The sequence below is a fragment of the Stylophora pistillata genome, chromosome 14 (genome assembly GCF_964205215.1).
Source record: "Stylophora pistillata chromosome 14, jaStyPist1.2, whole genome shotgun sequence".
Classification (NCBI taxonomy): domain Eukaryota; kingdom Metazoa; phylum Cnidaria; class Anthozoa; order Scleractinia; family Pocilloporidae; genus Stylophora; species Stylophora pistillata.
The window spans coordinates 14,310,004-14,331,253 of NC_142532.1; the positions used below are offsets into that span (position 1 = coordinate 14,310,004).

The 21,250-nt window shown below is 39.1% G+C and overlaps 1 protein-coding gene across 1 annotated transcript; it reads left to right on the forward strand.

Annotated features, from left to right (window-relative positions):
- The first annotated feature begins 1,161 nt into the window (after nt 1-1,161).
- On the forward strand, nt 1,162-20,926 carry LOC111334203 (uncharacterized). The gene is made up of 20 exons (XM_022939898.2): nt 1,162-1,849; nt 1,933-1,966; nt 4,217-4,858; nt 5,837-6,892; nt 7,315-7,424; nt 7,908-7,990; nt 8,935-9,074; nt 9,515-9,817; nt 10,337-10,633; nt 11,504-11,809; nt 13,238-13,546; nt 14,172-14,474; nt 14,964-15,269; nt 15,517-15,983; nt 16,702-16,796; nt 17,146-17,302; nt 17,566-17,632; nt 17,922-18,184; nt 18,985-19,159; nt 19,674-20,926. The coding sequence occupies exons 1-20, from the start codon at nt 1,793-1,795 to the stop codon at nt 19,964-19,966; spliced, it is 5,463 nt and encodes a 1,820-aa protein (XP_022795633.2). The 5' UTR covers nt 1,162-1,792; the 3' UTR covers nt 19,967-20,926.
- The last annotated feature ends 324 nt before the right edge of the window (nt 20,927-21,250 follow it).

The following is a 21,250-nucleotide window of genomic DNA, read 5'->3' on the forward strand; positions in this document are numbered from 1 at the left end:
CATGCCAAATTTAGAAAGAAAAATCGACGCCCACAACAAGTCCTCCCTCGCAAATAATTCTCAATTGCAAGAAAAATCATGCAATTGTAGAGACAAACACTCTTGCCCGTTACGTGGCAACTGCCTAATTCAAAATGTGGTCTACCAGGCCACAGTTGAATGTCCCTTGGGAACCCAAACGTACGTCGGCCCTACTGCGAACCAATTTAAAACCGGTAGTCTAAATTCCACAGGGATCAACGAACGCTTTTCATTCCACTAATTTATTCATGTTTTTCTCGTTGCCATGCTCCCACCAATAACGTAGCTTCATTTTCTGCCTTTAAAAGCACACACAACCCACAATTCCTCTATTCGCTCCGACGAAGGGCTAACGCTCGAAACGTCAGCTTTTGTAATCATTACGGTGGCTAATTTACCATTTCAACTTTGTTGATATATCCAATTTAAAACAAGATGTAGAAATCATACAGCTTCATTTAGACATGAGAACAAAAGGAACACAACAGAGTTGAGCAAATATATCTGGTCCCTAAAGGATGCTGAAACGGAGTTTTCCGTGACCTGGATAATAATAGCTCGCTCCAGGCCGTACTCAAATACCACAAAGAGATGCAATCTTTGCATAGCTGAAAAATTCTTTATCATATGCAGAACAGGGGCGGGCACCCTAAACAAAAGGAACGAACTGGCGAGTGCGTGCCGGCACTCAACTAAATATTTGATAAGGCTGCTCAAACCACCTACTTAAAAGGATCGTTAGCCAACTAGTGTCTTATCCACCTGAAGAGAGAGGACTTTTAATCCTTTCGAAACAGATCTGTAGTACCAAGTTTTAATTTTTATTTTCCTAAATAATTGTTTACAAAGCTCCGTATGACTGTGGAGCACTCTCCGATTCAAGGATAAGGTTTTTTACATTTATATATATATATATGTATATTTAGTATAATTTCAGAGCTGAACAAAGAGTTTCCAGCAATCTGATTGCTCGAGCGGTTCCTTATATGACGCTTTATAAACCGCTCCGCGCGGTTTATATAAAATGTTAAACTAAAATGTTAATAAATGTTACTAAAATGTTACTAAAATGTTACTAAAATGTTATGATATTAGAAATTTGTCTGTTGTTCAGCTCATATAACTAGATTAATAACTAGATTAAGAGATACTGTCGCGTTTTAATTTCATTTTATTAAGTTCCTAGTATGTGTTTTAAAGCGATCTTCAGATTTAATGCAGTTTCAAATGAATTCGTAGGTATCCTCACTTCTAACGAGGCTGGAGATGAATTTTGTGGACAACTTGTGGTTAAATAAACCTTTTCATACTCCCAACTAAAGCATTCACTCCGCACGAAAAATTTTTGAAGAGAGATTCTAAATTGTGTGATGGCATACTTGATAAACAAAAAAAATTTTTTCCTCAAGTATTTTACTTTGCGTCCTCGTCCAATAATACAACAGCGCGTTGATTTTACACTCTAATCACTCTAAGTCCCCTTGGCACTCATTGACAAAAAGAAAGGCTTACAGTATTACCGAACGGCGCTGTAATTATGCACCAATTATCAATTATTAACAACATGTTTCCTTGTTACTTTAAATACAGCCCCCGAGTTCAATGAAACCATTATATAACGAATGGAAGACCTTGGCTTGAAGACCTTGGAGTAGCGCCTGATTGTCATGAAAAACTCTACAGACAGTCATCTACAACAAATGCAACATGGATTGATCAAAGGCTTATGGCTAAAGTTAGGTGAAATCCATTCCGGGCTCGCAATTCCTCGATGAAGATGGTTTTGGGAAAGGCTTGTAACCTCGTAACTATTATAACACTGACCCAGGTGATATACCTAATGATCAACATTAGGATTTTAAAATTCGTCTTCCTCATCTCATCTACTAATTCTTTTATTTTTAATTTCAGTGCGTTCACCTTGTAAAGGGGCTTACTGTAGCTGGTAAGATACCTTCTTTGAAAAGTTCGTGTGTAAAATCATTACCATTATCCTAGAGTCTACATATTTGTAAATAACTATATCTCCGTGGTACACAGTAAAGTGTTTCCCTAAGAAGAGCTCTCCTTTTTGTCACATTTATAATTGTGGAAAGCTCTATTTGAAGTAAATTTCAAACACCACGTAACGCATTTTTTCAATTAACCAGCATTTGAAACAGATTCTTTCAAGATGGAGCTGTGAAATATATCACCATATTCAACCCTACGATCTAGATCGACAATGGTGGACTAAATCTACACTTAGGGCTGAGACCATACATAAACCATATAATTCAGTTCCTGTTTACTATTTCAGAGTTAGTGAATTAGAACATGCAAATGTAAATTCATTATACTACAAACTACCCTGTATGAATCCTTATGTCGTTTGCATCTGTGCATTGGTAATGAATCGATCTACTACGTTGGAAATATCCCTACAGGTGTCGAGTGAAACTTATCAAAATACTCATTAGGGGTTAGAAATGTTTGCTAAAACTAGCCTTCGTCTTTCTTTTAAAATTTTGGCATTAGCCCTAAGAAAATATATATAACTATTCCTTATGTCTTTTTTTTCTTTCCTGATTTTTGGTGATTTCTTTCCCATGCCCGAACAATTGGATTCCAGTGGAGCTCAACATATGAGACCCGCGAACAACCTGTCGTCTTGGAAAACCGCGAGAATGAAAAATAATTCAAAACTGCTATAGTTAGGGCACGAACAGATTTTTTTTTGAAGTATTTATTCCTCATCGACTCATATCAAGAAGAAAGACTATAGAGATAGGAAATGGATATCATGATTTAGAATCTGACAGGGCAGAAAGGCAAAATTAAATCCCATGAAATAGCTGCCGCGATCAGTCGCGAAGTTTCTTCGTTACGCGCTCGCTGTGAAGATATTGTATACTGTAAATAATCTTAATTCATACTGTTTCGCTTTGTCTTTGAGTGGATGTTACTTATTTCAGAAATGTGGTTTGCTTTCCGCAATATTTGGCGACGAATGCTTTCTACCCACGCTGTGGTACCTTTAGAAACTTTGAATTACAATCGTGTTCGTGGTTGCTAGTCTTTCAGTCACGATTCCTGATTTGTAAACGTAGGTCTGACTTATTTATCCAACGGAAAGAGTTCTCTGGAAGACTCAGTCCCTAGAGCAAATCCGGCGTCAGAAGAAAATGTTCCATGTCTTAAATTAATCTGATTATAGCAGGAGAAACAAAAGACCAATATAAAACAAATCCAATGTATAAAGTGAATTTTTACGCACTTTGCTTATGTGATTTGCATAGTGAAAATCAGAATACTTGTGGACCGGCAGATGTGTATATTCAGGATTTACAACATAAACAAAATCTCCGTCTTCGAATGCATGTAATCATTAAGCTAACTGAGCACAAGCAATGTCGTTTAACGGTAAATTGGTAACTGAAATACTCCGAAAATATCACGGGGGGTGGGGGGGGTTTCATTTTGTTATTATTATTATTTGCTTTTTATTTTGCAATAATTAATAAGGATGTTTAAATCCTTCAATCAATAAGGATGTTTAAATCCTTCAATCGTGATATGATTAAACTATGATCAGTATCTCGATCATTTGATACAGTGTGATGAAATACTGAGATAATAAGATAGCAAATCATAAAATAGGTACAATGAACATAAAGTCAAGTCCCGATTCCAATCAAGCAATCTATGAAAATCAGAACAGAAAACTGCTTTCTATAAAGATCAGAACAAGAATGATTACCGTAATAGTTTAATGAAGCATATGGTAATGTTGAACGGTTCAATGAAGCAATGATAGTGTTGATCGGTTCTCAAAAAACTAAAAGAGATAATTGTACCATTCTTCATTCTTTTCCACCCTGCATATTTCAAGATCGCTCAGCGCGTTTAACCAAGTCGTCTACACTTCCTTTAAAGGAAAAATACATTTGAACTTAGCATTCTCCCATTTGAGTTTTCTTGTATCATCAGTGGTCTAGATTAAATCCAACGAAAACCGGTGGACTGTCTCCTCTCCGAAAATCATTCATCATCGTCATCATTCTACCATTATTGCTACTATTTTCATCATTATCATTAATATCTTCATCATTATCATTAATATCTGCATCATTTTTGCTGTAGTAGAAATATGTATTTGTCAGCGGCAGATTATCAGTTATGTATTCAATATTAACTTTTTTGTCCATGTTCAAAGGTGATGACCCCTGGTATCAGAAGGCGAGCTATTATTGGCCGTTCAACACGCTCAAAGATCCTGGAATTTTAGACCAAAGAGGTACCACAAGTGTACAGGCCTACAGCAAGAACGGACTTCAACTGGATGGATTTCTAGGAAGCTGGGCTGACTTAGGAAATTTCTCTTATCACTGTATAAGTAATCCAGAAGCTTGTAAAACAGGGTTTACGGCAACTTTTTGGCTTCGAGTTGACGATCGTCAGAGCAAACGATTTGTCATGCAGATAGGTTCTGCCACGCAAGCTGTTGGAACAACGATGCAAGTCGACGGTGATTTTTTTGGTGTTTATGTAAATGGTCGTGTAACCCAGCGACACGTACAAGTAAACTGGACTTACGCGAGCTGGGTTTTCGTGGCTCTTTCGTGGAACAAAACAGAGAACAAAATTAATGTTTTTCTCAACTGTAGTAGCGTGCCGTACGAGAAATATAACGTTGGGAAAAATTTTAAGTTTTCGTCGGTTCCGCCAAATCATATGCTAATCCTGGGTGCGAGCAATGCTCGGTTAAATAGCATCAAGATGACCATAGACGAACTAGCTATCTGGAATGATGTTCTATCAAAACAGGATGTTTGTTATATCATGGAGTCCAAGGCAGGTAATATGGAACATTCTACATTTGTGTATCATTTCAAATCGATCATTGAAGACAAAGGGTTTTTGTGTGTTTATGTTGACAAAAGGCACCCCTTGTAGTTTATGAGTGGATCTCGGGATAAGTTTAGGATTAATGTGATATACTTGCGAGCCTTTCGAAATGTATGATTGAGCGACAATAATGCAAACCATACTCGCCGATTATCGCGAAGATCGCGATTCATCGACCATCTTCGAATGATACTTCATCCGGAACGAGTATTACGGTGATACATCGTGCAATTATTGTTATAACCGCCGCGTTATCTCGTTGAGTTCTTTGAGAAGTAGTTTTCGAATTCTGTCTTCTCATTCCTATTTCTTCTCCTTTCTTTGTTTCCGTGTGCACTTTGATAAATTGTGCTAGGGCCGAGAAGGGTAAAAAAAACCTTACCTCAGCAGAGTGGAGGAAAGTGAAATAGGCTGTAATAAGAAGGCACTCAAAAGACCATTTGAACAATGCAGAAACTGCATTAAAATTTCATAATGCACAAACTTTAAACAATTTCCTATATGTATAGGTATGGAGCATTGTAGTAACATTATTATAACAGAGGCATTCTTTAGTGAAACGTATATGTTATATGTAATTAGTCCGCATACAGATAAGTCAATGAGCAAAGGAGGTAGAAAGGAATCGAAATAAGAATAGGAAACAGACAATAAAGATTGGAAGGCCTTTTTTTCTGACTGGCCCATTCTGACTGTTTTCTTATGACACTAGAGCCTGATTAAGCAAAGAAGTATTTCAAGGTAAGCTATTTTATTTAAAACGTCAGATCGAGAACTTACATGCGATCCTGTCCTTGCAAGAATTTTTGGTGTCAAAAGAGTAATAAATAAAACGGCTCTGTACCCCCACACCCTCTCCCTGGATTCGCCACTGGGCCTTGAAAATCAGCCTTTTCCAGCAATAACGTGTCTGATATTACGTTTTTAGTGGATGGAAAATACACTGAGTGGTCTGAATTTAGTCCATGTACGGTCTCATGTGGACTGGGTGTGAAAACAAGGAATAGAACCTGCACGAACCCTCCGCCAAAACACGGAGGCAGCTCCTGTGAAGGTTCTTCAATCGATGTGGAAGATTGCTTTCTCAGAGACTGTCCTATCCATGGTAACTACTCTGCATGGTCGGAATTCAGCTCTTGCACACTCACATGCGGAGACGGTAAACAATACAGAACTAGAACTTGCACCCGTCCCAGTCCTCAATACGGTGGATTCAACTGTTCAACGTTAGGTCCTGAGCTAGAGGAAGTGGATTGTAATGAAAATCCTTGTCCAATTGATGGCCGTTACAGTGGATGGTCAGATTATAGTGAATGTTCTACAAGCTGCGGCACAGGAACAAAGACTAGGACGAGAACATGCACTGAGCCAGCTCCTCAGTATGGAGGTAGAGACTGCACAATATTTGGGCCCGCGAATGAACAGCTATCCTGCTTTATTAAGGTGTGTCCTATTGATGGTAACTATAGCAACTGGAGTGCATTCAGTCTTTGTACAAAAACTTGCGGTGTAGGAAAACAAACACGAACGAGAAAATGTGATAATCCTGTCCCTGTTGGTGATGGCAGAAATTGTTCTCACCTTGGACCAGCAATGGAAAACCAGCGGTGTAACACTGAGGCGTGTCCAGTCAACGGAGGTTACTCGAACTGGTCTGATTTCAGCCCATGTACAAAATCTTGTGCAGGTGGAACGCATTTTCGGACACGCAACTGCACAAATCCGAGACCCGAAGCAGGTGGACTGGATTGTACTCGTCTGGGACCTCCAAGGGAGGTGGAGCATTGTAACACAAAACCCTGCCCTGTAGATGGAGGTTACGGAAATTGGTCGAACTTCTCATCATGTTCTCGATCTTGTGGTGGAGGCGAGAGGGTCAGGTCACGGCAATGCAACAACCCTGCACCAAAACACGAGGGAAAGGATTGCTCGATCTTCGGACCATCAAGAGAGAGTCGTGCTTGCAACGCAAATTTGTGTCCTGGTAGGATCTATTTTGTTTTTTTTCTTGTTTCTCTTTCTTTAACTATGTGCAGCTCAAATTAGCACTGATAAAATTATGGAAGAAACGTCCTCCTTGATATACCAAAACTCATCCTTGATATACCAACGGAATACTTTAAACGTGTAAAAACCGCTGAAAGCGAAAGTTCATCAATTTCATTATTGCAGTTCATATAATTATTCAAGTCTCGGTGCGTGGTTTCATTTAAAAGGAAAAAGACTGAAACTTAATGAAAAATGCTTCACGATGATTGGTAGTTCGTATTGCGTTCAGGTGTATTTCATTCCAAGGTGACTAAACACACACCATTTCTAGTCACTTCATTTTAAGTGACTTTCTGTATGTAATAGTATATATTTACAACTGCGTTACTTACTTTTTTCTTTCTTTTTTTTATTCAGATATCAGTTTTGTTGCGCCCGTCAGTTTTCCAGACGAAACGTTTACTCCGGAACTATTGGATCCAAAAAGTGTGATCAGAGGAGCGCTTACAAACAAGATCAGGTACAATGTAAGTTTCTTTCACATTTATCCTCGTAGTATCGTGATTAAGTGTAACCTGACATTCACAGTTTATGTGATCAGCATTCTTTCAACTCAGAAGTCTTCTTATTACGATCTTTAGTATTGTTTAAGGGCTTTTTTTTTCAAATGTCACATACAGCGTTGTCTGGCTCCTCACCAAAGGAGATACCCTGTGATATTGTTAGTTTTAGATATACTTGTTGTAAGCTTGCTATACTTTGACTACTTAACAAATTGCATGTCTTCCACGGGTTAATCAGGGTTACTGGATTTTGTAATCAAAGTTGCTCAATGTTGTAAGAAATGCATGAGAGTTTAACTCGACATAAATTCCTTTTTATAATCTGTTTGATCCCTGGCCGTTCAAATACTAGTTTCCTTGTTGTTTCCCAGTTGCCTAGCTCTTTGCTCAACTTGGGACTGGTATTTTCATCCTTTTACACGTTTTATTTATTTATACGATTTTCAGTTACTGCATATTTACGACGAAGATTCTGCTCTGGACTCACTTGATGTCAAATGGTGTGGAGCTGCTGAGAGCTCGGGGAAAGGGTGAGAAGTCGTAAATAGATTGAAAATAACAGTCATCGGGAATTTTAAAAAAATTAATAGTTTGGGTGGATCTTCTTGTTCACTGTTTCCAAATCGAATTGGAATATGTAATATTGTTTTTTTTGCGGAGGGAGGAAAACCGGAGGACCCGGAGAAAAACCCTCGATGCAAGGACGAGAACCAACAACAAACTCGACCCACATATAACACCAGGTCCGGGAATCGAACTCGGGCCACAGCGGTGGGAGGCGTATGCTCACACCACTGCACTATCCCTGCTCCTTGCATCGCTCATCGGCCAACTTTTTTTAAATTTGCATTATCGCAATACGGTATCCACTCGACATAGAATCTTAACAAAATCAAAAGACCTAGTTTGAAAAAAGTAACTCGACCTGATCTAAAAATTGGGATCCCTTGCTTATCAGTATGGGTTCTTACTATGTCTTAATCTTTTGAAGGACACCTTTCTTTTATTTGTCGCCTGTTAAGAGCTATAGAAGATAACACAGTCGATGTAATTAGTTAGGGAGCTGTTGAGGTTGTGTTGAAGATTTCAAGAGTTTGCCAAAGAGCAGTGTGGTACTGAATTGGCCGAACATGTTTCCATAATTGAATTGAACTATAAAGCGTCTTTTGGAGTAAGTATTGTGAATCGAATTTTGCGTGAATAGCAGCTTGAAGTCAAATATTTTCCTACTCTTCGTGATGTCGTATCTCAAATCTTATCAACCAATGTTACAAATGTATTGAAAAGGACGTGCGATGATGGAAAATTTTCAGTCTGCGTGTAAAAAGATAAACATGGGAAAAAGTCATCGCAGTCGTCCCCAGACCTGGATGTTGCCTCAACTTGCTACGTCTTACGACCTCTTAACTCCGATACAAGGACCAACTGAAGGACAAGAATATTCTCACATGGTTTCACTTTCTGTTTTTTTCAGGGCTGTTGTACAATGCGTTCTACAGTTTAATTTCAGGGCTGCTCGGTACAGCGGAATAATTGCATTACAAGAAGCTCTGATAGTAAAGAAGATGCTGCATACAATGGAAGCTAAAGCGGAATACATCTCCAGCGGTGACGGTAAGTTTCTGATGTAATTGTGCGTTAAAGTTTTATGGTAAATGGAAGAAAATGTAAACTGTAATATGTTGCAATTAAGGGAGGTTTAGAAATTTGGCGTTCATAAAATTGAAGCAGTTGTATGAGACAAATATTGATTTTGACGACACACAATTTGTACCCGCAAAGGTGTAACTACGTAACTTAGGAAAAAAATAAGAATTTTTAAATAAACTTAGGGATGGTGACTAACACAGTGAGAGCGCATGCGCATGACCGAATCAGTTTTTTTTTTCTTAAATGTGATTTTTAAGTCACATTCGACGAAGTTAGAACATCTTCAAATGTTTATTTATCTTATTTTGCGTTCGAATTCATCGAGAGGGTAATCACTTTTTATTACTACGACTGATCATAGAATGCACGTCACGCTTCTGCTAAAACAGCACATTCTTTATTAGTTCCTAGTTACGCGCCTGAAAACGTCACAGCTCGAAACACAAGCTCTCGAAGCATCATGGTCACATGGAACAAAATTCGACCCCACACTGTTGTTGGCGGGAATATCCTTGGCTATCGTCTTGTTTACACTGCGCATGATGACGCTTCTTCGCGGAATCGTGTGATATCTGGAGAGGAAAACACAGAATCAGAGCTGAGGAACTTAAAGATCTACACCTTGTATTGTGTGCGTGTCATGGGATACAACAGGAGAGGGGATGGAATAGCTTCATTCCCAGTGTGCGCTTACACAGATAAGGATGGTAAGAAATTGTTTAGAAAGTATGAAAACTTTAGACCTTTAGCAAGGGAAATAAATGTGTATTCGACACTGTGATAATCTTACTGTTATTGTTGGCAGTCCGAGGCCGAGCTCCAGATCCAGTGATTCGGCCGAGGTTATAGTTCGGTGTTTTTAGTCTAGACACTTTATTCCTACAGTGCTTCGCCCAACGTGTCCAAAAAGGCAGACGAACTGAGCGAATTCAATCAGGGTGCGGAGTGAACTTCACGTACCGGGAAGTGTTGCAATTTTCATCAGATCATTTGGTTAAACATTTTAGAAAAGATGGTTATTGATTATTCCATTTGACGACTGGAATCTTGCTATACTCATTTTTCACACTGACAAAGGCACACGGTTAGTTCAATACGCTCGGAATAATCTTGAGGGAGGTTGGTTTTTTGGTTTTTGAGTTTGAAAATAAAAATGGTCCCTTCATTCTTAGTTACCTCAAATGACTGAATGTTTGGTCATGTGCTAATGTAAGATATGACATCAGTTCCAGATGGTGCACCTGCAATTGTGAGCGCCCGAAACCTGAGCTCCACGGAGCTTTTCGTTGAATGGGAACGGCTGCCAGAGAAGTACCTTCATGGAGTCTTGCTTGGCTACCAGATGAATCTCACAAGGGTAGAAACGAAAGTAACAGAAGTGATAAAAATCCTGCCCAGTGTCACAAGCCATCGATTTTCTGGACTAGTGATATATAATTGCTACGTAATCAGCATAGCAGCTATCAATGAGATAGGAGTGGGTGTCTTCAGCCAAGATTTTATTGCATGGACAGACGAGGGTGGTAAGGTTCTCTGTTTGTTTTAATAATTTTCTGCAAATCTTAAAGCCCTTCTGCTTTTATAGTCTGAGCTATGTAAAGTTAAGAGGTTAACTGCATGGAAAACTCGTGGGAGTCAGTAAGGCTGATTCTTAACTACCAGTTATCTAAAAGTGAGGGAGGAATCAGCGATTGTCGAATGAACATAATTCATTGCTGTATACTCACCAAGAAAATGCCGATCTAAACACGTAATAGATACCAATCACATTGCAACATCTGTAATAGAACGTTATTAGCTCTATACTAATCTTTGGTATAAGGTTAGTGAAAGAAAGTAAAAAAAAAACATGGTTTGAGATTTGTGCATTTGCACATTACTGCTAATACAATGATATTATTTTCCCTCGATTTATTTGGTCGATACGGGCGGTCATAGTCGATTCGGGCGTTGCCCTCATTAGCTCCCACTCGATATAAATTTGGAGCTCCTAAGTCAATTGTAGAGGTGTGGTCGCCTCATGGAGTGGTCCGGGCGCGAGTCCTTGCCGGGGAATCGTGTTTTGTTCTTGGGCAAGACACGTGGCTCTCACAGTGCCCCTCTTAACCCATAATGTAATACTGGGGGTAGCCCTTGGATGAACTAGCATTCCATCCAGGGGGGAGTAGAAATACTCCTACTCACTTTATGCAACGGAAACTGGATTTACCCACAGGCCTGATAGGCCACCTGGCTCGTGAACAGGCTTTACTTTTCATAGCCTAATTGGCAGGTGGATGATTATTATAGTAAATACAACACCCTTAATCACTAAACGGCTACATCAGTATATGCACTTTTTGTCTGTTTATCTGCTTGAGTCTTCAAATCAATTTTCGTTTCCAATCTCGCAGTTCCCAGCAGGGCTCCAAATATTTCACAGATATACTATACCAGTTCTACGAGCATTCGAGTGCACTGGGACCCTCTTCCCCAACGGTATGTACACGGCCGGTTGCTAGGATACCGAGTAGAATATCGTCGTGTGGAACCAGGCTTTCTTAACATCTGGAAAACAGAGGTTGTTGGTGCAAACATCCACCACGTCCCCATCTACGGTCTTAAGAAATATGGAGCGTATGTTTTCCAGGTTGGGGCGTTCACCAGGAGAGGAGAGGGATTGCTGTCTAAAGGTTACATGATCAGGACGGACGAGGATGGTAAGCAGCTGTACTCTACGCCTGATGTCGACGCAGTCGTTTCCCTTACCAGTTGTTCAGTCAAACGAACGTATTCTCTTCTTCATTGTTCCTTTTTAATTTCATGCTGCCTTATAATTTATTTAACCGTCTTTCAATGATCCGTATGTAAAGCTAACTAAACTAAAGTTTTTCGGATACATACGAAATGCTTTCTTGATATCTTTCATGACATATACGGCCCTCCACTCGATTTTAAAAGAAATGTTTGTAAAACACCCTTTGCGTGCATGAAGTGCACTTCCTGCCTGCTTATTAGCGGGTTGTGTTAAATAGTTTATCCACAAAAACAAAAGAAATGGTTGACGAGTTAAACTTCTTTGCAATCCAAAAGTGTTTAAAATGGAGCGTACTTTGAACGTTTTGTCACCTTTAGTCTCATATTCCTATAGGGGGTATCAAATGGTGAAAATATTAGGGTCAAGTGTCAGCGATGCTCTGCTTTTAATTTTTTTTAACAAAGCGTGCAAGGGCTTCTAACATTTCATTATCGATCGATTACAGTATCCCTAAATCTATATCCTTAGTTCTGCACTAGGCTATGGTAAAACTGTTCCCTATGAACAGATCTTAAGATCCGTCCAATTTTATAATCTTAGGCAACGACGTGTCTATCAGTCTACAGTATTAGTTTATAAGAATCAATATAGAGAGTATCCTGAGTACATAAAAGACCTATTTAGCTCTAAAAAAAAAACGGTTACATTCTCAGGAGAGATGGATGTAAGCTAGCTCTACCTTAGCTTAACTTATTATCAGATACTATGAAATATATGAAGTTCATATATTTTGAACTGCGGTATTAGATACATATGATACACGATCCTCGCAGTAGATAGCGCTATTTAAGCACTAGCGAAAATCAGACCTGAAAAAAATCAGGCCTGTACGGGATTCGAACCACTGACCTCTTCGATACTACTGCAGCGCTCTATCAATTGAGCTAACAAGCCAACTGGAAGCAGGCCGTTGAGTTGATTCGTAATAAACCCGTGAAAGTGATAAATCAGATACAATGAAATATATGAAGTTCATATATTTTGAACTGCGGTATTAGATACATATGATACACGATCCTTGCAGTAGATAGCGCTATTTAAGCAATAGCGAAAATCAGACCTGAAAAAAATCATATTAAGAAGGCTATTCTTGAGAGTCATAGCATCATTTCTTTTTTTAATTATCACTATTAATTTCTTGATATTTCGTTGTATACTATGTTTGTAATTTATTTAATCATTTTTTGTTGTTTACCCATGTTCGTATTTTGAACGATCAGTAATAGGTCCTGGACGATACGTGTACAAATAAAGATTTGCATAAATTTTTTTGTACTTTATCAGACCTTACTAAACCTCCAATAGTTTAAGTCTCTTTTTCTCGATACAGTGCCTTCTAAACCTCCGCAGAATTTTACTGTTGCCAAGGACAACTCCACTTCAACAAGCTTATTCATCCATTGGCGACCTGTGCCTGTAAATCATCAAAACGGCGTTATCCTTGGCTATAGAATTCTGTATAAGAAATCGCGGTCAAGTCAAGAAATGCTAAGAACAAGGAACGTGTCAGCTGAGTCAACCACAGTGGAGCTAAAGAACCTGTCCAAGTACACAGAATACGATGTCACCATCTTAGCTTACACTTCGAAGGGGAACGGCGTCAGAGCAAAGTTTTTCACTGTTTCCACAAGAGAAGACCGTAAGTCCTCCCTAGAAGTTTATAAAAGTTTTTATGACTGTAATCATTGCCATTATCATCCTGAATTTTTTTTTAAAGGACGACGATATGCCACCTAATTAACCCTTTAAACACGCATCTAGTTTCTCCCTGCAGCTATAATTTGAATCATTCAACAAGTTTACGAGAATAAAGGAAATGATCGCCAAGCTAGGAACCTTTGATTGATAAACGAATTCATCTTGTGAGCACCAATAGACGTAGAGAGGACAGTATGGGAAATATGGAGAAATAATGATATTTAGAAATAATGATTTCAGGGTGTGTATGGTTAAATTAACATCAATTAATGTAGAATCAAAGTGGTTAAAGCTGAAGTTTCGAGCATTAGCCCTTCGTCATTCACTCAGACGAAGGGCTAACGCTCGAAACGTCAGCTTTAAAACTCTTTACGGACGCCAATTTACATTATTAACTCCATTGATAAAACCAAAATTACCATGTTACTTCCACCAACGCAGCATCGCAGTTTCTTTAGAAACTTACCCGTTTTATCATATTGGGAAGATGTTTCTCCAGTTAGCAAGTTTAATATCCGATGAAAAGTCCAAACTTGAAGGATATCTTTTTTCTTCATACATCTTAGGGCCAAGCAGACCACCAACATTAACCAATGTTTTCAACACGAGTTCTACGAAAATTAAAGTGAACTGGAATCCAATAGCACGCGGCTATGTCCATGGAGTGCTATCCGGGTATGTAGTTTTATATCGTGCCATGAACGAGTCCCAGGACTTGTACAAGGATCACGAAGTGGGACCGAACAGCACCGGCGTGGAGCTGATAGGACTGTGGAAATACACCTACTACGGCATCAGAGTCTTAGGTTTTACTAGGATGGGCTGGGGTGTCATAAGCCCTGAAGTTGTCGTGCAGACCGATGAGGATGGTAATTTTGAATTTGTTTTGTTCGTTCGTTGCTTTTTTTAAGTATTAGTAAATTGGCTTCTCTTTAAATTCATCAGTAGAGACTGGTATCTATTACCTCAAGGTCGAGATATATAGACTAAAATCACGGTCATAGCTATGCTGACGTAGTCCATAGAAGCCACTACGGACAGGCCCATTAGTGGAGTTTAGGAGATAATTTACGTTTATATTTCGGATTCAAGAAAAAAACTGCATCAGCACTAGAGAAAAGAGACATGTTATCATTGAAAACTTACCGTTGGCAAAGTATATTACAAAAAATGCAATATGCCTCTTTCTGAATATGATAAATTGTCAAGGTAAAACTTGCCAAAGAAGGAATTTGCCATTGACAATGTTTTTTTTTTTTTTACCAAAGACATGTACACGTAACACATTTGCAAAGAAGAGTAGAAACACGTGTAGCCATTAAATTGTATAATCTAATACCTTTGCAATCCCTATGCAGCTCCAGGAAGGCCTCCAGAAAATATTCAAGCCATAAGCAAATTCACTCCCACGACGATCCCAGTATCATGGAAACCGATTGGGAATCCTTATTATGTTCATGGCATACTGTTGGGTTATACAGTGACTTATCGAGGGCTCAGGAACCCTAATACAGAGCTAGGCGAGCAGGAGAAAAACATCACAGTTGGACCAAAAATTTTTGCTCTTGAGCTTCGCAATTTGGAATCTTTTACAATTTACAGCATCGAGGTTCGAGCGTTTACCAGAAAAGGCAACGGCACACCTTCCTCGGTTATTTTTGCGGGTAGGTTTGCAAATTTTTACAATCTTGTTCGAAACTGCTCACATTTTGAAATGTGGGGCGATTTTTTACCGTGTTCGTATTTTGTCAGCACAATTAAAATAATCACCCCATGTGGAATGTTGCATCAAGTTTTCCAAGAAAATTGCTTCCACACAATCATTTGAGAATGATGATGACTCTTTAGCTTACATTGGTCTCTCGATTCAGTGGAAAAAATTTAAAGAACTTCATTTCTTGTTTGCTTTAGAAACCTGTAACTGCTACAGGAAGCTTCACACAAACTATTGGCTGAACCCTCCATATATGGCGGAAGGTGCGATCGGCAACGCTAGTGGTATTTTCCCGCCAATACTGCATCTTGTCGTTCGCAGCTGTTGTGGTGAATGTAAACAACATGGCTACACAGAAATTGACTTTCGTTACTCGGGGCGCAACTTTTCAGCTAAGAAAAGTTCCGAGAAAAAAGTGAGAGAAGCAATAGATGACCCGAACGAGTTAAGCTTTCCCGTTTACGGACGAATGGAGCAATCGGATTATTCTAATGAGTATGGTTTTGCGCCTTTGGTGCAGTCCGCTGGAGTGTCGTTCATAGTAGCTGGAGACGAACCTGGAGCTGCGGCCAAAATGGTGGTCAAAGCTGTGTTTAACTTGTGGCCTTTGATCGTGACTGTGTTCATTTCAGCTTTCTTCTCTGGAATTGTCATGTGGCTTATGGTGAGTGTTGTTTGATTTTTTACTCACTACTTATCAGAATTTTTTTTTGAAGAACAACCACTTTATGGTTACGTCTAGCTCATTTAATTTTCAGTAGCCTTTACCGTTTATGCCTTGCAAGGCTTAGGCTCGGTAGTAATATCTCATTAATGTCTCTATGAATGAATGAATTCCTTATTTATATTGCGCCCGTTCTATACAATATCCAAAGGCGCATTACCCCCCATCAATTTGATAGACACTACACAAAGATAGACCACAACACCGGGCACTACGTGCCCTACTCTTTTCGAACAGTGTGTGGGTTCTTTAACGTCCCACAAATTTTTTTCACATACAAGGGCTTGTGAGAGTGGACCTCCATTTATCGTCCCTATCCGAGAAGACCAGAAAAGTCTAACCATTTGCAGATATTATTGCAAAGGCAGCACTTTCTTCTCAGTTAAGTAAAGACTCTGAGTGTTGGTCCGGCCGGATTTGAACTCACGACCTCCCGCACAACAGTCCGGCGCTCTACCAATTTAGCTAACCGGGAGGCGGTTAATAATGATGCAATTCGTTTGGGGGAACTAAACCAAAACACAATTAAAACACACACAAAAAAAAACAAAATTGAGGCAGGGGATTTTTGTTCACCACATTTCACTTGAGCGGAATGGATTACAACAACGACTTTTCTCTCTGGGCTTACTTGCAGTCCATAATTTTTTTCCAACAGGATTTCTTTTTTAATGCACAAGAATTTCCTTCCTCCCTTATAAGAGGACCAATTGAAGGAATGTGGTGGGCCTTTGTCACCATGACAACTCTTGGGTAAGATAAAAATGGAACATGTGTTGTTTGCTCGCCTGGTTTCTATTCCTAATCAATTAAAGCAAGGAAGGCTTGTAAGTACATAGTCACAAAATATTAACACAAGTTACATAAAGTATGATCGAGTCGCATTTCTTAGGCAGAGCTGTTAAGGTCTTATTATCAATTACTGATCTCAAAAGGGAGCATTCCTTTCCTACAAATACCTCTCTATGGCCATACCCCTTTTATGGTCTTGATGTCGATTGAAAATATGACACCAAGAACGAAAACTTACATTCTGAGTTAAGATTGTTGCATTATCGGGTATAAAGGTTCTGTGGTACAATTTTGCATTTTTTTTTGTCAGGTATGGAGATCGTGTGCCCCGTGCTATACACTCTAAGTTCTTTGGAATCGTGTGGATCACGTGTGGCCTAGTCATCATCGCGCTGGTGATGTCGTTCATCACCACGTCGTTGACAATGGATGTCATCAAATCGGATATCGCCGTGTATGGATCAAAGGTATGATTACAGTTTGTCTTTCAAACTTAATTAGCGAAACAAGTCTGTGAATCTTACAATTTCGACCAGACCTCCTTTGAAATTCCACAATTTTAACACTGTTAACATTATGAACTTTCCTCTTCGCCCTAACTTCTTGCGAGGACTTAGCTTTAATCAAAATTTAAAGTACCTCTCTCGGTTCCTCGGTGGCTCAGTTCTAAAGGATTATGTTTCTCCATCAATATACCTTATTAATAATGTTTACTTCTTGACATTTTAAGGTTTCCGCCATTGATGATTCCCCGGAATTTCGTCTTGGAATTCGACTGAATGCTCGCATGCATGGAGGTAAGCTCGAATTAAACTCAGAGTCCAGTCAAGAAGGACTGAAAGTATATCTCTCGAGGAGGATTTTTGAAGGAAAAGTGCTCGGTTAAAGGTTTCTTTAGACTTCAGTGTGTCCAAGAACATAGTAGCTCCCTGAGATTTTTCCTCGTCGGATCGCCTTGTTCAAAGACTGAAATTATTGGACAAAGGCTCATCTCAAGGAAAAAGAAGGTAACATAGTTATGTCTTCTCTATCAATTGAACTATTATAAACATAGTGCCAAAAAGGTTCATTTTTTTTTACCCACAGTATCGACTCTTGAGGACCTATACCAGTCCTTGAAAGACAGACGTGTAGATGGCGCCCTCATAGATTCATACACTCTAGGAAGTCGAAAGGAGTTGTTCAGTGATGGAGTTCTTCGTATGACCAAGATTATCTCTTTTTCCTCAGCATATGGAGTCGTAATGGCTGGATATGCTAGAAAGTTGCAAAAATGCTTTCGTGACTTTCTAAAAGAGGAGAGAGCGTCCGTATTTCAAATTATCACCAATAACGTTCAAGGCGTCACGGTAATTATCATTGTTGCTATATGATGAGTCTTTTCTTCCTTTGTTGTATGACTGTTCGCCAGTTACTGTAGTATTTCAGGAGAAAGAAACTAAACGAAGCTTTTACAAACAACTTCCTGTCCTCGTTGGGGCATCGTTTCTTTAAACAGCAGATAGGATACTCCGATCTCAAGCAATGTTTCTCTAATGTGTCTCTTTGTTTACTCTAAAAAACGACTACCAAAGTTTCTTGCATTTGAGAATAAGCTGTTTCGAGATGTCAATAAAAATCGTAGTCACGGATTGCGTTGGCGACATAAATTTTGTATAAAGGGGGTACGTTTCTAAAGAAACTGTGGTGCTGCGTCAGGGGGGGGGGGTAACAAGGTAGTTTGGTAATATCAACTAAGTTGAAATAGTAAATTGGCCGCCGTAAAGAGTTAAAAAGCTGACGTTTCAAGCGTCAGCCCTACGTTAGAGCGAATCAACTTTGTATATGCTGTTGCATCGAAGGATGTCCACCACAACTTTTATATAGATGGGTTATATCGGGGTGTAAACTGTGGCTAAAAAAAAAACCAAAAACGTTACCAACTGACTTGTTTCATCGTCCGATCAGGGGTTGGGTGAGCGGAAAGCTACTATCGGCGTATGACATGAAACAAACAACCTGACTGGGTGTGATATATGATGTCCTAAATCGATCTCAGCCACCAGTCTGAGTGAGAGAACCTCGTTTTGAGCTCATTTTGGAAGCACAACTCACACGCAAACAAGGTTGTTATTTGATTAATGATCAGAACATTATGCTGAATTTTTAGGGACTACAGAAAGACACTACGGCCGAGAAGACAGATAGTTTGTTTGATGCAGAGTCTGTGGTGTACATCCAGACGATTACGTGGTGTGGAGGTGCACTTGGTGTGTTGACAGTTATCTTCCTGTTGTATGAGAGAGCCACCAGGAAGAATCGTAGTCCATCTCCAAAGAGACTCGGTAAGATACTCGAATTCTATGAGTTGAGGAGTAAGAATTTAGAGAAATCGTGGCACCAAAGTATGCAGGAAGTATTACAACATAATTTATATTTATCAGTTGAGCTGATGATGCAAATCGGCCACCGTAAAAAGTTTCTAAAGCTGACTTGTCGATTGGGTTTCTGAGTCGTTTGACTCCCGAGTGAGCCGTCCAGTTGTTAACTCTCACCAAGATTGTACACCCATGACTAAAATGGAAGTGAGTCTTTGATAGCTAATGTCTTCCCCACAACTCCGTTCTTTACAGAGACCCACTGATCTCCTTTGCATTTCAACGCCTCGCTACTTTGGAAATAAAAAAAAAAAAAGAAAAAAAAAACCTTGATTCATTTTAAAAGTATTCATCACTGCTCTGATTATTTATAGTATACCCGATTTCTCAGTGACAAGTGTTCAATGATGTTACATAGTTTAAGCTGACAAGAATAAGCATAAGGATATTGACATACTTTATCTCTTTTTTTCTGAACCAGAACATCGTGACTACTTGGAATCTTTAAATAAACAAAAACCAATGTACAAATATAACAACAGCAAAGAAACAATGAAAACGATTCTCACTGACTTCCACAAAAACTGTCGTCTCAGGCTGGAAAATCTCAAAGCAAAACATCGGCAGGAGTTGCGTCTTTTGACGCGATTAAAGCAAGAGCAAGCCGATAAAGGAAGAACTGAAGCCTTGAATGGGAATGTTAATAAGAGTTACTCTGCGATTCCCTTCCGAAGGAGCATTGTACGGCACCATCAGAACGGTGTGGTTCCATGATTGAATGTGCTGAGTATTAAAGTACAGCCGATATGATGAAACTGATTCTCTCTGAGGGCTATATTGCTCCTCAAATTATCATGGACTTGCGTTGCCTGAAGGTTCTCATAAAATGTTTCCATGGTGACCGTGTCTTTTGACACCAGCATTTATGTGCGAGTTCCACGTTTTTACCGAAATTACCTGTGTCTTAACATCTAAGTGATATGATGCAACTGATTCTCCCTTAAGGCAATATGGTTCCTCAAACAATTGTGGACTTGTATTGCCAGAAGGCTCTCCTGAAATGTTTCCATGGTGACCGCGTCTTTTAACACCAGCATTTATGTGCCAGTCCCACCTTGTTGCAGAAATTACTTCATCAAATGTTTAAGGATGAAATAAAATGGAAGGGGAGATTGGAAGTTGCAACAGTGGTCTTACGTAAATAGGATAGAGTTAGTATAGCTGCATTTCACAGGTTAACAGAAATACGTGATTTAGGCCAATGATTTTAATTTGTATGCATGTCTTAATAAATAGGTTTCATCGTTCCTGAAAATACAAGCGAACAATAGCGAATATATCGGCAATTTAGCAACAAATTCCCAGAAAGAGATTATAACTGAGATGTTAATAATCTTTTGCTTCCCAGTTATACCTTGTTATGGCTTTTTGACTCAGAGAATGCAACTACTCTTTGTGTCTTAAGATTTAAAATGAGTATTTTGGTGATATAACTGAAAGTATCTCTGGAAAGTGCTCAATTTACCTTGATACGTGAAATTCTTTCTGATTGACGCATTCTAGAACTGAATGCCGTTTATTCCCGAAATGTAGTGTTCCTGATATAGAACATCCGTGAAAAATGTCAAATGTCTGCTGAGTGCAGATTATTTTTAAAAACAGCAAATTTATTTCAATTTGTTAATAACGTAACTAAAAATCATTTAACCAAATAAAAGAACTGCTAGACGGAAATTCCGCCCACTCTTTTTGCTTATTGAGAATTTTCAGCTTGAATACCTTTTCCGATTTGTTTATTAAAAATTAGATCGCGACCTCGTGACAGTCGATGAGGGCGTAGTCAGACTCCAGTGCCGTGTAAAGCACGCAAAAGAATCGTGGGCGACTAATCCAGTTGTTTTAGATTACAACTGCTAGTCCTTCAAAGATGAACAACAATGCAATCTTATGTTTTATTCCATTTTGTCTACAACTACGCGCTGTTAGGCCATTAAATTTAGCCACTATCAATCACGGAATAGATAGCGAGTAGCGTAGCCAATCGGAGTGCAACATTTC

Coding starts and splice junctions, on each gene's coding strand:
- LOC111334203 (XM_022939898.2), top strand. CDS start 1,793: ATGAAGATGGTTTTGGGAAAGGCTTGTAACCTCGTAACTATTATAACA. Junction 9,818..10,336: donor CGCTTACACAGATAAGGATG/GTAAGAAATTGT, acceptor ATATGACATCAG/TTCCAGATGGTGCACCTGCA. Junction 13,547..14,171: donor TGTTTCCACAAGAGAAGACC/GTAAGTCCTCCC, acceptor CATACATCTTAG/GGCCAAGCAGACCACCAACA.